This window comes from Stylophora pistillata, chromosome 14, assembly GCF_964205215.1.
Source record: "Stylophora pistillata chromosome 14, jaStyPist1.2, whole genome shotgun sequence".
NCBI lineage: Eukaryota > Metazoa > Cnidaria > Anthozoa > Scleractinia > Pocilloporidae > Stylophora > Stylophora pistillata.
This window is the reverse complement of record NC_142532.1, coordinates 14444984-14459878: the sequence shown is the minus strand read 5'-3', so window position 1 is coordinate 14459878 and position 14895 is coordinate 14444984. Positions and strand designations below refer to the sequence as shown.

The 14895-nt window shown below is 41.5% G+C and overlaps 2 protein-coding genes and 1 pseudogene across 3 annotated transcripts; 1 reads left to right on the top strand and 2 right to left on the bottom strand.

The window, feature by feature from the left end:
• Window positions 1-1289: 1289 nt before the first annotated feature.
• Window positions 1290-11885, top strand: LOC111334176 (protein fem-1 homolog B-like; annotated as a pseudogene). The gene is made up of 4 exons (XR_015995503.1): window positions 1290-3229; window positions 6695-7877; window positions 8362-8555; window positions 9844-11885. The product of XR_015995503.1 is annotated as a protein fem-1 homolog B-like (transcript).
• On the bottom strand, window positions 5257-6131 carry LOC111334177 (protein CFDP2-like). The gene has a single exon (XM_022939868.2). It carries the CDS (start codon window positions 6121-6123, stop codon window positions 5590-5592), a length of 534 nt encoding a protein of 177 aa, XP_022795603.1. The 5' UTR covers window positions 6124-6131; the 3' UTR covers window positions 5257-5589.
• LOC111334173 (neogenin-like) lies at window positions 11622-14321 on the bottom strand. Its single transcript, XM_022939866.2, has 5 exons — window positions 14292-14321; window positions 13924-14124; window positions 12964-13230; window positions 12568-12830; window positions 11622-11761 (listed from the first exon to the last, which is right to left on the bottom strand). Exons 1-5 carry the CDS (start codon window positions 14305-14307, stop codon window positions 11651-11653), a joined length of 858 nt encoding a protein of 285 aa, XP_022795601.2. The 5' UTR covers window positions 14308-14321; the 3' UTR covers window positions 11622-11650.
• Window positions 14322-14895: the final 574 nt, after the last annotated feature.

Sequence of the window (14895 nt, the reverse complement as noted above, 5' to 3'; positions counted from 1 at the left end):
TAAACTTGGCGGAATTGGTGCTTTTAAGCGCCTTTTTTAAAAAAGAGGTTCGAGCACATCTTAAAAACCAGTCCTTGATTTGTAGCCGCCACATTTAGAGATTTAATGACAAAAAAATAGCCACAACTGCGCAAAGTTTGTTTTCCAAACTGGTTTCTCCAAACCATCTCCGTGTAGCCAATGTTTATTTGAATATCACAAGGTCTTATATTTGATCTTTGTGAGCAGTCTGTGCGACCAATGTGCGTGCCTACGGCAATCCTGGCTTCTCTATCCACACTAAACCGACAACTATCACTTTTTATCACCCCTTTTCTTGGTTTCCTTGATTTAAAAGAAAATTGCAACAGCTCGTGTCGCTTAAAACCTTCTTTATTTTAATTAGACCACCCTTGTTTTAGCCAAATGTAAGGATCTTTTAACCCAAGGTAGGGATGTCTCCTTTATGACTATATCGTTCTTGTGATTTGATTCAAGTAAGTAATATTGTATTTAGTTTTACAACACATAGAGAAAATGAAATAATACTTTTTTTGGTTAGGTTAAAGTTCGATCACAAATATCAATTAATGAAGGAGATGTTTTGTCATGGAAACCATGAATTGGGCTGTATATTTTTTTGAATGCTCAGCAATTTTAATATGCACAAATAATGAAATTTTTGAGTAACTGGTAACATTAAACCGCTACCTTTTTCTCGTTAACATTCATTTCTGATTCAAATACTATCAGGCCTCGATAGTATTTACCATGGATAGCATTGACTTTGGCTTTAGCTTCTCTGGGCTCCTTTGCAAAGAGTGGATTATCATTGTTTACAACAGTGTGAATTTTTATTGTTTACAACATTGAGTGAGTTTTTCTGACATGCAGTAGCGGGCAACTCACGAGAGTTCGAAGGTTGACCTGAGGATGATGCAACAGCGCTAGCGCTTTTTTTATAACAACTATAGAAATTCTAGCGCGCTGATTGGTCGAAAACCATTATCAATAGCGTTATAGATCATAAAAACGACAGTTGTAATTTTGGGTAAGCTATCACAGTTGATTGATGACGTATCTTATTTTCCTCTGTCGCCATGTCAAACTCGCGCGATTTTCCGAAAACTTTGCCGAATCAAACCGACATAAAATTTCGTTGTTATTGTAGAAAACGTATCTACCTCGATTTTCCATCGTTATAGCCCTATTAATCAAAGAAGTGACGTCAATAACGTAAGTTGCCACTTTCCGAATTTAAGCAGATCTGCATACTCCTACTGTGACGGCTGAATTCATTCGAGTATGACCTACTCAATAAATTAATGTTTAGTGCGCACCCAAGCGTTTTGTTTCTCATGCAGAACGTCCTTGATTCGAAGTAGATATTTCTGGGCTGAAGCTTTGTGCAAAATGGCTTGTAATAATGAAATTGAAACTAGAGTTTACCAGGCTGCTCGTGACGGTTCTGCTCAGGATCTGACAGATATTTTAGAGAGGCTGAACGTCGACGAAAGGACAACTGCTTTGGAAACAAAGACAAAAGATGGCGACGACCTTGCCACTCCTTACATCATTGCTGCTCGTAATGGACACTTGGATTCTGTAAAGATTCTTCTAAGATACAAAGCAAATATTGAAGCCCGAGGAACTTTGAAAGTCAGCATCGGTGATTATACAGAGATTACCGAGGGCTGTACAGCTTTATGGGCCACTGCTGCATATGGTCATCTCAATGTTATGAGACTGTTGATCGAACAAAACGCCGAGGTCGACTGTAGAACGTCGGCGGGTTCAACTCCCTTGAGGGCTGCTGCCTTCTATGGATGGCTAAATATTGTGGATTATTTGGTTGAGAACGGGGCCGATATAAATGCACGCAAAAATCGCGATACTACCCTTCCAATGGCAACCTGTTACAATGGCCACATGGATGTTGCTTCTTATCTTGTCGAACATGGCGCAGATATACATCTACAGGACACTCGTGGAAACACATGTCTTTACTATGCTGCAAAAGGAAAACACGTTGAGATAGCTGGTAAGCTGCTTGCTTCAGGTGCGATGCAAAACCAAAATCGTCAACGTTTTAAGGTACTTCTTAAAGCTTGTGATGATTGTAACATTGAAATGGTGGATTGTTTCATCAACCGACCAGAATGTACAAAGAAACAAAGAAATGATGCTCTTGAGCTTCTTGGTGCCACGATTGCTAATGATCCCGATGCTTATGACATTGAAAAAGCATTTAGTTTCATGAAGCGAGGAATGGAGGAGATGTATGAGGACCCGTCATGTCCATTGCTTAAAGAGGAAATTAAACCAGTAGAAGCTTATGAAAATAGAGCAGAAAGTCAAACTCTCGAGGAACTTTCTCTGTTATCAGTTGATGATCATGCCATCCACATGGAAGGACTCATAATCAGAGAGAGAATCCTGGCAGCTGATTATACAGTACTTCTATACGCAGTCAGATACCGCGGAAATGAGTTAGCTGCCGCCGAGCAGTACGAACTCTGTATTGGTTTGTGGACACGAGAAATGGAGATAGGTATGAACTGCGACGCTCCAGAAACAGAGGGGCTTGAATTCCTCACAGGTACATTTGCAAGAATTATGCTTCAAAATGGACACAATGTCAGTCCACAAGATATCGAGAAAGTTTTCGAAATACTGGTCGATGGAAATAAGAAAGTGACAGAAGAGTGGAAGTCCGGAAAATTACAAGTGGAATACAAAAATAAGACACAAAAAAACAATGCTTTTTTACGCTCTCTATCTTTTAATCATGTACACAAAAATTCAAGTTTCCTCAGAGATGAAAAATGGCAATACGATTGACTTTCTCCAGAGATTTCTTTGTTTAAAACTTCGCTCCCAGCCTGAAGGAAATACTCTTCTGCACTTGGCTGTACAGCATAAAACTCCAGTTTGCAAGAATCAAGTGCAAAGAATGTGCAAGCTTCCCTGTCTAGAGACCATGAAGCTAATTTTACATGCAGGGTGTCATGTAAATGCCATTAACACAGAAGGAGACACTCACCTTCATTTAGCCGTGACTTTCGTACCAGGACCTGAAAAGGTAGAAAGTTTGAAAGAAATGCTGGAGTTGTTATTAGAAATCGGCTCAGATACTAAGGTTGTTAACAAGAATGGTCAAACAGCAATTGACTGCTGCAAGACTGACGAGGCCCGCAGGATCCTGTCCGCGAGAAGAGGACTGGGTGCCAAGAACGTCGACGCCCGAAAGGTAGGGAAAGTTTCGAGGTTTGCTTTAAATCATCACCTTAGGTATCGTTACAAGATGAAGGAATGAACTAGGATGGTTATCATACTATTTTGGTTAACTCTACTCGCCAACCTTACCTTAACCTTAACCTTAAATCTCTCTGTGCCAGGAGGCACACAAGCCTTGGACGTCTCTCCTACACTGTGTTCGGGGTGCAGCTGCATGGCGTACAGCACTCCATGTTTTCCAGCCGGCGGCGTTTCCCCCCTTTTCCACCATTCGCCGCCATGTTGTTTTCGGTGGACCTTTTTTCCTTCTTCCCTCTGGTGTCCAACCAAGGGCCGCAGCACAGTCGTCGTTCCTCTCCTTCCTTATTATGTGCCCAATCCAGTTCCATCTTCGTCTCAAGACAAGGTTTATTTGAACTGTAAAATTACCTTGGTTACAAATTAAACGAGAAATAAATTAAAAATACCTACAGTTGCTGGTCACCCAAAACAACTAAAGAGCTAAACTAGTCTCCTCACCTCCTCGCTTATCTTTCCTGCTTCTGCCATCTCGAGAACTGTCTTACTGGAGATATGTTTTTGCCATCGGATCTTGAAAATCCTCCTTAGACACTTGGTCTGGAAGGTGTCAAGCTTCTCTTCCTCTCCTTTAGTCATTCTCTAAGTCTCGCATCCGTAGAGTAGGACGGACAAGACAAGGCTCTTGAAAAGGGAAGCTTTGGTCTTTCTGCCTATGTCGCTGGATTGCCGGATGTTTGATAGTCGCTTCATCTGTGTGCTGGCCGAGGCTACTCTCTTCTTGACATAAGCTGTGCCTCCACCGTCCTTTGTGACATTTGCACCCAGATCTGTGAAGCTGTCCATCTCCTCTATTACAATTCCTCCAACCATGAACTTATCATCACTCTTGCTGTTGGCTTTCATGACTTTACACTTCTTGGCATTCAGCTTCAGTCCAGCTTTGACTGCATTGTCTTCAAGTTTTGTTGTTTTGCTCTGAAGGTGGTTCATTGCTGAGGATAGGAGGGCGAGGTCATCTGTGAAGTCCAGGTCCTCCAACATGGTTGGGAAGTTTCATCGGATCTCGGTTCGCTCACCCTCTACGGTTTTTCGCATGACCCAGTCAATCACCAGCAGGAAGACGGCTCCTGACATGCAGCAGCCCTGCTTCACTTCGGTCATTACTGGGAACCAGTCTGTTGTTTCATTTTCATCAGTGACGGAGCACTGGAGGTCCTCATAAAGGGTTTTGACCATCCGGATCAGTTTCCTTTCTTCATAATTTTGCAAATTAGTCCTTTTATCCACTGTGTAGGAGCTGTCTCTTTTTCCCAAATGAGGTCAAAGGTCCGTTTGAGTTCTTGGCTGGTTTGCACAATTTCTGCTTTTGGCATTTCTGCTGAAATTTGGTCTGCTCTAGGTGCTTTTCCGTTTTAATCTCCTGAATAGCTGGTGCTTCCACTGAGATGTCAAGCTCTTCTGTCTCTTCTTCTTCTTCTTCTTCTTCTTCTTCTTCTTCTTCCTCTTCTTCTTCTTCTTCTCGTGCTTCCTCTGGTGCATCTCTTCAACAGTTCTCCGTTCTTGTTCTTCACTGCTGCTGCTTGTTTGGTGCTCCTTACTTTCAGCAGTTTTACTATACTGTATAGTTCTTTCTGCCTTCCGTTCTCCGATGCATTCTGTGCTCGATCTGCTTTCTCTGATTTCAACCTCCTCTTTTCCTCTTTTTTCACACTCTTCTTCACCTCTTTGTCCTTCTCCTTGTATTCCTCCTTCATTCTGTTTTTGATTCTCTCTGAGCGGGTACTGTCAATCTTCTTCTTTATTCCTTTCCTTTCGTCAAAGAGTTTCTAGCTGTTGTCGCTGATCTATGGCTTGCTTTTCCCTTTTCTGAAACCGAGCACCTCTTCAGCTGACTTGACATATGCATTCTTTTGCAGCCCCCACACTTTCTCTATGTCTTCACTCTAATTTCTGGTCTCTTCCACCTTGCCTCTTACTGTCTCGCAGTACTTCTTCCTTGTCTCTTTATCGCATAGTCGTTCGACAGCAGGTCTCGGCTTGACCTTGCTGTTATCTCTGTGTGAGCTGAGACCCAACTTGATGCGAGTCCTCACCAGAAAGTTGTCACTGTTGGCATCAGCTCCTCTCTGTACGCGACAGTCTAGTACAGATGATCTCCACTGTCCACTGATCAAAAGATGGTCAATTTTATTCCTCACTCGTCCATCTGCTGCTACCCAAGTTGCCTTGTGAATGTCTTTATAGGGAAATAGTGTTCCTGCTATAGCAAGCCCATTCAGCTGACAAAACTCGCACAATCTCTCTCCATTGTCGTTCTGTGTTCTAAGTCCATGTACGCCCATAGTCCTCTCATTACCATTGGTTATCATTTCCAACCTTTGCGTTGAGGTCCTCCATGACGATGATGATGTCATTCTTCTTGCAACCGTCAATTACTTCCTGTAGTTCTTGGTAGAACTGTTCCTTCTCCTCGTCTTCTCTTTCATTGTGTACGGCGTACACTTGAACAATAGTCAATCTCCTGCAACTTGAATAGAATCTGGCTGTTATAATCCTCTTGTTGATGGGGGTCCATTCCATGGGTGACTTCACTGCTTCCTGGCTAATCATGATGGCAACACCACCCTCGTGCAGTTCGTCATCTCCGCTGTAAATCAGTGTCTGTCCCGAAGCCATCTTTATCCTGCCTGCTCCTGTCCATCTGCACTCGCTAATTCCAAGGATGTACAGCTGGTACCCCTCCATCTCTCTCGCGATCTGTGCTGGAGCCCCTCCTCTGTACATAGTCCTCACGTTCCAATGTCCAATGGTGAGGGTTGTTCTGGGGCTTGCTAAGGGTTTCGACGGACGGCGAGCTTCCTGAAGGCTTTGACCCATGGTCGGCATGGTGCCGGTGCCGGTGTCGGCGATCCCCGCTCCCCCTGGTCTTGATTCATATTGACGTCCGTAGTTTCTGTAACTGATGACTTTTTCCAGGAGTAGGTAGTTAACCTCATGCCCAACCCCAATGCTTTGAGGACCAGGGCTTTCTGTCAGGGTTTTCCTTCCCTTAGACTGCGATGGTCCACGACTCCGTTACAGAGTACCCTCCAATCCACCACCCAGAAGGACGCGCCTCTACACCGTGCAGTCCCAGCATGAGGCTACTTGCCAACCAGCTAGAATAAATTTTCGTGCCTAAGACTCAAGAAAAAAACGTCCCTAAGAAATTATTGTACGGCCTATAGGACGATGGAATTTTTTGCAAACATTAACAAGACTTTAGAGCTCATTAGTCTTAATACTGTACAAATTATATTACGCCGAAAAGATTCTACAATTCTATTGATTTTAGTGGTGAAACTAAAGGATAAAAGGCGGATGCTACAGCACCTGTTTAATTAGTTTGCAGTTGTTCGTTACATTTACTAAAATGTTTTAGTATCCATCATAGTTCCTTTCTGCTTTCCAATTTGAGGGAAAAGACACAGCAGTTGACAAAATTCCAAGAGCAACTATGAGAAAGAGATGGAAAAGTGAGAGAAAGACACAGCTGTTGACAAATTTCGAAGAGCACCAACGAGTAAGAATTCGAAAACAGAGGGAGAAGATACAGCACTGGAAAATGTCCAACAGCAACGACAAGAAAGAGATGAGCAACTGAAAGAGAAGACACAGCAGTTGGCCAATGTCGAAGAGCAACTAAAAGAAAGAGATGGACAACTGAGAGAGAAAACACAGCAACTGACAAGTGTTGAAGGGCAACTAAAGGAAAGAAATGAGGAAGTCACCTCATTGGAAAGACTGCAGAGGGCCAAAGAACAGGAAATACACGAACTAGAGACAAATGTCTTAGAGCAGCTACAAGAAAGAGATGAGCAACTGAGAGAGAAGACACAGCAGTTGACCAATGTCGAAGAGCAACTAAAAGAAAGAGATGGACAACTGACAAGTGTCGAAGGGCAACTAAAGGAAAAAAATGAGGAAGTCGCTTCATTAGAAAGACTGCTGAGGGCCAAAGAGCAGGAAATACACGAACTAGAGACATCTCTATCAACAGCTCGGCGAGTGTTATTAAGCGAACGTTTACGCCAATAGTCACCTGATTGGGTCATTTCACGTGATCAGATTCAGCTGACGGATAAATGCCTCGAAAAGGGAGGCTGGGGAAGTGTTGTCGAAGGCAAATATTGCGGCTGTGCCGTCGCCGTCAGATAGATGTACGAGTTGATCCTTTCTGATTTCAACCGTAGACTGTTTGAGCGAGAAATGAACATTGCCGCTAAATGCCGCCATCCTTGTTTGCTGTAGTTCATTGGAGCAACGAACGAGGAAGGGAGTCCCTTGTTTGTAACAGAGCTAATGGAATCGAGTTTACGAGCAGTATGAGAGCAGCGCTCTCTCTCCCTTCAACTGAAGTGTCTGTCATTTCACTGGATGTGGCTCGAGCATTAAACTACTTACATCTAAAGAAACCATATCCCATCATTCACCGCGATATCAGCAGTGCCAGTGTGTTGCTTTGGCGAGAAGCTGACCAATGGTGAGGCAAAGTGTCGGAGTATGGCACAGCAAATGTCATGCAGCATACCATGTCAGTTGGTCCCGGTGCTGTGATATACAGTGCTCCTAAACCACATACTAAAAATCAAACTGCAAAGGTATGCCTGACATTTTTACATTAATTTAATTTCTCAATTTTAGATTTGAGTTTATAGTAAGGTATGTTCACGATAAGATGTTACATCAATTTGCAGAGGGTGAGGACAAAATATCGTGCAATTCCTGGCTAAAAAAACCTGTCGGTTGCTTTTATGTATCATTGGCCTTTAAGGTAACTTGTAAACTAGGAGGCCATAAACAAGTTCCTTAGGAAAAACTTTATTTCAATCACCTGAAAGAACGAACCTACTTCCCTTTCGAATGCTTATCCACCAAGCAACAATACGCACACTGCTTGTATCAGCGATGAGGGAAGATGCCTTTGCGAAGAAATCATCTAAAGGAAAAAAAAAGCACGAGAATCTCAAATCAGTTAGAGCACATAAATCTTGAACCATATCACAGTCAATGATAAAATTCAACGTGCTGTGGGGTTGTGTCTTTTTTTTCTCGACTGTCATTTCTTTTTTTGGACATATATAGGTTGATGTGCACAGTTTTGGCGTTCTCCTTTGTGAAATGTGCATTCGAGAACTACCGGAACCTGAAAAGCGTGACGAGCAAGTTGCCATGGTGACAAACAGAGCTCTGCGAGCTCTAATCCGCAGATGTCTGAAACACGATCCTGAAGCGATATTGAGCATGGAAGGCATCATTGGTGAACTTGAACAACCTATGTAAGATTGGTTTTGAGAAGATTTGCTCTATAATTTACAGTTGTATCAAAATACCCAATTGCTAAGATCTAAGGCCTAATTTTGAGATGCTGAACTTTTCATGGGCCAAACCTAATCTGTATTTAAACGAACCAGTTACAAAATAATTTAGAAAATAAGGCCTGTTGTTGCAGACATTAAACTAAAGTGGCCACTCCGCGACTATCTTATTCATTGAGTTCAAATATTTTAAGGCGGTCTCAGGGGAAAATAACGTTATCACAATTTACGGATTGATTTCGGAATATTGTTGATGGGCATCAGAATCGAAGGTCCTCCACAGCTGAAATTCTTTGCCCAGCCAGGGATTTAGAATTGCTGAATGATTTGAGCTACTGTACTTAGGTAATGATATCTAGTTTCCTAACAATAACCGTGGTAACGTAATGCAAGAATCCTGTAGCACACATAAAGGTTAGTCTTTAAAACATTGATGTTAGTTTTAATAACGTAATAATACTAGGTTTTAAATGAGTTTGACACTTATCCACAGCTTCGGCTTGTAAACCTTTCATCGCACCTTCACAGTGTTCATGCTCTTTTGTCTTTCGCTCCAAAAGGTTTGAAAGAATGTAATTATTTTGCGTCGATACAGCCCATAGAAGGGCTCTAACGAGCGAATTGCTAATGGTAAGTTTACCCCACTAGGGTAAACTTTACCCGGCGGTAAACTGAAAGAAACGAAGCACTCTGATTGGCCAATTCGGGTAATTTTGTAAGTTTTTTATATCATTCGACAAGTCCGTGGCAGGACTTTTTCTTGGTGCAGAACGGAGAGCGTAAACGTCTTGGGGAATATACTGTGTAATGATAATCATGATTTCAATAATATAGCTTTTGATTTATTGGCCTACATCATGATTGAAATTTAGATGTATAACATAATTAAAGTAGTTCATAACCTGAGCATGTTAGTAAAAATCTCGAGTCAATGTTTTATGCTTTGTGCCAATCATACAAATATAATTGACTACAGCTTTCATTAATATTTCATTTAACTAATTCACATGAGAATCAATATGATAGAAATAGTTCAGAGAGAAATCCTGGAAAAGAGGTCAATTATTTTAAAAAGCTCCTAAGGAGGACAACTGAAGGAATGATGCTAAAAAAATACGAGGAGTGTGACAAAGGACTTGTCTACGAGAATTCGTAATCTTTAGTGTCAAAATCTAGCTATTAACTAATTTTTTGTTTTAGGACGTTGTAAAAAGTCTTTTAGTACTATACTATTTATTCCTTATCACAGGCATTGCAGAAATTTATTTGCAGCATGCTGTGATGTAAATCTCTCCAATCCACTGCCCATATTGTCCACAACCTCCATGGCACTGTATCCTGCTATCTCCAAACCGGACTTGGGTGATGTAGGTGGAACTAGCGCCAAATAACTTCAGTGCCCGCATGTGGCCAGATGACCGAGAAAAACCTGCTGGACATGATCCACTGCCAAGGATGCAGTAATGACCTGCGGGCCACTGGTCTGAGAAAAGAAATTTTCTAAGGTTAAGTTGTTTAGGTTTGTTATAGCCTCTATTTGTATATATATCTTATTAACCAAGCGCGAGGGCCGTACTGGGAGAATATCGGCCCGAGGTTTTGACAGTACGGACCTCGCTGCGCTCGGTCCGTACAAAAAAAGACCGAGCGCCGATATTCTTCCAGTACGGTCCCGTGCAAGCTTGGTTAATAAGAGATTTCTTATACGACTGATGTTCAAAGGGACACAAGTGCGGTATCATTCGGGACCATTCGGGACAGTGCCCGGTCCAATACTGAGAGAATATTGACCGCCAATAGAGCATTTTGATTGGTGGATTTTAGTTATTGGCCCTCTGACTGCCCGAGTCGTGTAATAAAATAGGATAATACTTCAGTTATCTTTTATTATGTTAATGTGATCAATTACAAGTGAAGCAATGATTCTTGCAGGTGAGCTGAGGGTGATCTCCTTCCGCAACTGAATGGCAAAACCACACGCTGAGAGTTCTTCTTTTCCCATGATCATTGCTTTATTCGATGTTCAATCCGCAGGTCAAATAGAATTTACTTCATCATAAGTTGTATCAGATTCCTCCCCGAGAAAGAAGAGTGACTCTGTAAATATGCCTCGTTCCTAACGTGTGGCTTCAAAGTTCCGTTGAAGCCGAATTTTGCAAGTTTCTTTTTTGCAATTGTTAAAATTGAATCACACCTGCGAGGATAAGTGCTTTACATGATTTTCAATGCACGAGTCGATTAAAACTGATATCATTGCCAATTGTAATAGTACAATGATTGAACTTTGTTTCCGTTTGTATTGGAAATTTCATATTGTCACCATGAAGATCATCAGCTGCATCCTAGGATTCAAAGCTCAAATAAGGGCACTTTTCCCAGACTGATTACCAGTTTTACGGTCAGTTTTTTTTTTCTTTACCTTAGCCACAGCTGTTGGCCAGGAAACTGGTGGAACAAACATAGCTTTACGTCACCGCTTTCAGTATTTATTGGATAAGTTTAAGTCTCATATTGACAATAATTACAATCAGCAGAGAAAAGATCCAAGGAACTCACTGAAACCAAAATACCGAACAAGTATTTTGATCATTACGGCCTTGAATCAGGTGTGGATTTCAAGAGAACTATAAGAGCATACAAAATTTCTGTGTGTGTGTGTGTGTGTGTGTGTGTATGTGTGTGTGTGTGTATGTGTGTGTGTGTGGGTGTTGTTATTTTTCAATTTAACTGAATATTAAAGAAAGAGGAGTAACCAAAACAAATTGCTCGAGCTCAGGTTTTTGGAGCATATTGCCAATCCACAATCCACAATCGTCCACTTATGCGTCAACAAATATTTTCATAAAGCGGATGTGAAACAATGGCATGGTTTATCCGAAAAAGTGTTGGGATATGAAGAAGCCAGTGGTATGACCCTTCTCAGAATTCAGAGGAGAACCCCCATCCCTTCCGCCCACCATATTTATTTTATAATTTACCGATTTTCTGGGGAAGGCATTTTGGTTTTTTTTCTGTCCAAGTTCCATCTTTTAAACATCGCCGCACAGATGATCCACTCAACTGATAGCCAGGGGCGCAAATGTATGAAACAGTTTTTCCTTCCCAAAATTGTTGTCCGTTAATGGCACCATGGTCTGGACTTTCCAGAGTAGGACAAATTCTGTGGCCTTGAGAGAAAAGAAACAAATAGGTTCTTAAATGAAATCTTTCCGTTGAAAGGGTACAACTGAAAAAATCGGCTTGGACAAATTAGACTCATAAAATTCAACTAATAAACAATTCGTTATTTGAGTTTTGTAATATTTACTGCTCGGGATCTCAAAACTTTGACTAAACTTCCGACAAAAGTGCCTTCCACGACCATCCTCAACTGGAAGACTACCACGCGATTTTAACAAAAGGGATTTATCTCTCTACATCAGAAAAAAGAAAACAAACCCTGCATGTTCAATGCTTTTTGCAAACTCATTTGCAATCATTGTCGATTTTTAGAATCCTCAATCCTTTGAAGGTGCTCCTTCTAAGCCATGAGTCACGCAACGCCGGGCTGTTGTAGTTTCTTATCATACTAATCCTACGTAAGAAGTTACTGTATTGGTTGCCATTTATCGCCTTAGTGGTCTGAGGATTTTGGTTGTCACCAAAAAAACTTAACTGATCTCCCCTTCCCTAAGGTTCTGTAGTATTTAATGATCCCCCTTTGGACTAAGACAAAGAACAATTAACAAAACGTGGTACTCCAAAGGTTTCCGGTGAGCGCCTTTGACTGATAGTGGAAGCTCGATTTAACGAACCTCCGATATAACGAGTTCCTCGATTTAACGAACAATACTTCAGTTTCAGCCAGGCTAAAGTTACAGTGAAATGTATGCCACAAAACCTCAATACAATGAACCCTCGATGTAACGAAACAAATTCCCCAGTCCCTTGGCAGTTCGTTAAATCGAGGTTCTACTGTATTCGTCTTACCCACATCTTTAACGAGGACCCATATCAGAGCCATCACATTTCCCAATGAGTTGACCCCACGGCAAACAAAACCTTCGCTCTCCGTTGTGTTCTTAATCGTAAGTTGCTTGCCATCTATGATGTGCCTGTTCGGGAAAAGTTGCTTCGGAGGTCTTGTCCACGTGATAACTGGGGCGGGGTAGCCGAATATGTCACATGTAAGAATAGTGTCCCAATTCTTGACACCCGTCACAAAACTCTTTGGTTGCGTGATGAATTTTGGTGGTACTGCAAACCGAAAAAAAAAAAAGGAAAAAAAACAACCTCGAATAACCGAAGCACGATGGGGGAGGGGAGGGAAGAGGGGATGAGGTATTTACTGTCTACTACGTGGGAGTCTGATGGGGTTAACTATACTAACCATTTACAGTTACATTGACCGATAAATTTGCACTCCCCAAAAGATTCTCCACCTTGCAGGTATAAATTCCTCGGTCTTCGAACTTTATCTCCTGAAATTCCAAATTCCATTCAGTAAAATGCTTTCTTCTTTCGTCTATGGGCTCATTATCTTTGTACCACTTAATAAGCGGCTGTGGAAAGCCAACAGCTTTACAAGGAAGCGTGACGCTCTGTTTCTCTCTACGGGTCACAGAAGAGGATGGTTTCGAAATAAGACGTGGAATTTCTGCAAAATAAGTACATTGGACTTTTTTTTAGCAATCCTAGATTGCTAGATCATTGTCAGTCTTATACAGGAATTTTCAAATCTTTGTGACTGGTCCAGAAAATTCGTACCACTTTGTCAATTAGTAGAATGCAAGACTAAAACCAATTGCGGCTTGTCACTGGTGTGTTCCCTTTGTAATAGTAAGAGTTACTAGAGCGGGATTGCATTTTTTTCTGATTTTGGGTGAAGGCCGTTTCCTCTTTGATTTCTCATTGGCTCTTTATAAATTTTCTTTTTGCTTGATAGGCCATTTTGTCAATTATGATTTTGGTCTGAGATGACACACATTCGAAAACTGCTTTAATAATTGTAGCAATGACGATGATACCGATGACGATTGTGGTGATAGTAATAACGATGATGATGATGATGATGATGATGATGATGATGATTTGAACTCGACCATGTGTTGTGTTGTTTGTTTCAGCCCCGTAGCCTTCTCCTCTTCTTGATATAAAATATTACCAGACGAGATGCTCATTGCAGGAAGTGGGGGGTAACTTACCTTCGATGGTGGATTAGCTTTAAATCCTCCCCCGCCCTCTTCCACTGAGATCTTCATTCAAAGATGGTTAATTTTAACTTCCGTTATGAAATGAAGAACAATAGAAAAAACATCAATAGGATTAAATACAAATATCATCAGATTACCCAATTTGTCTCCATCTGATGGCGATTTTCCAGGGGGTCCCGGTAATCCTCTCACGCCCCGCTTTCCTTGGGGACCTGGTACGCCCCTTGACCCCTTCCTTCCTCTTTTGCCGCTCGGTCCTCGAGGACCGGGACGGCCTGGTGGACCGGGAAGGCCTGGTGGACCTTGGTGACCTTGGGAGCCTTGAGGTCTGACTGGAGCTGGTTCAATAAAAATATGAAAGAGTGAGAAGTGATACTTACGTGCCTTTCAGCTCGGTTTATAGATACGATTTTATCTTCTATATGTTTCTTTGCGCTTTTGTACTAGGAATATTGAACGAGAGTACGATGACAAAAAACCAACTGAACAGGAAAGTAGATCTCACCCTGTACGCAAACCATATTTCCGCTCGAAGTCGAATCTGGAGAGTGAAAAAAGAAAAACAATTTTTTTTCTTTTCAGAAATTATCATCTTGTTGTAAGAACACTTCAGCGTCGTAAGCTCTATGAGTTTGCATTTAAATCAAACCAATCAAGAAGGAAGAAAATCATTTGACGAATTTGCAATAGTGCATATTTCAAAGCCAGGTTTGTTTACATCCGCAATTATTCCAGGGAACGCTGACAAAGGTCGCTGAGATCCTTGATATCAATACATAAGCCTTTGCGCTTTCCAAATAAACAACATTAATGCGGAAAAGTTGAGAAGAAATCAGTTCCGAAATGAAGCCGAATGAAGTTGTGTTTAATTTTTGTCGCTATGTTTCTAACTATGCCAGCTGCAAATCAGGTTTCGCTCTTGAGACATGCTAAAACTTATTTTGGACCAACAACTTCAAACGCTGCTTTCTATGTTTTTTAAACAGTATTCTACTCAAGGATTGCGCTCTTTCTACATGATTAACAAGATTTCTTGGGTGAATCCGGACTTAAGATAAACAGTCTGTTGATGATCAAAGTGTGCGTGCATTAGTTTCTAGACTTTAAAT

Coding starts and splice junctions, on each gene's coding strand:
- LOC111334177 (XM_022939868.2), bottom strand. CDS start 6,123: ATGCCGACCATGGGTCAAAGCCTTCAGGAAGCTCGCCGTCCGTCGAAA.
- LOC111334173 (XM_022939866.2), bottom strand. Junction 12,831..12,963: donor GGTCAATGTAACTGTAAATG/GTTAGTATAGTT, acceptor TTCGGTTTGCAG/TACCACCAAAATTCATCACG. Junction 11,762..12,567: donor TATGGGTCCTCGTTAAAGAT/GTGGGTAAGACG, acceptor TTTTCTCTCAAG/GCCACAGAATTTGTCCTACT.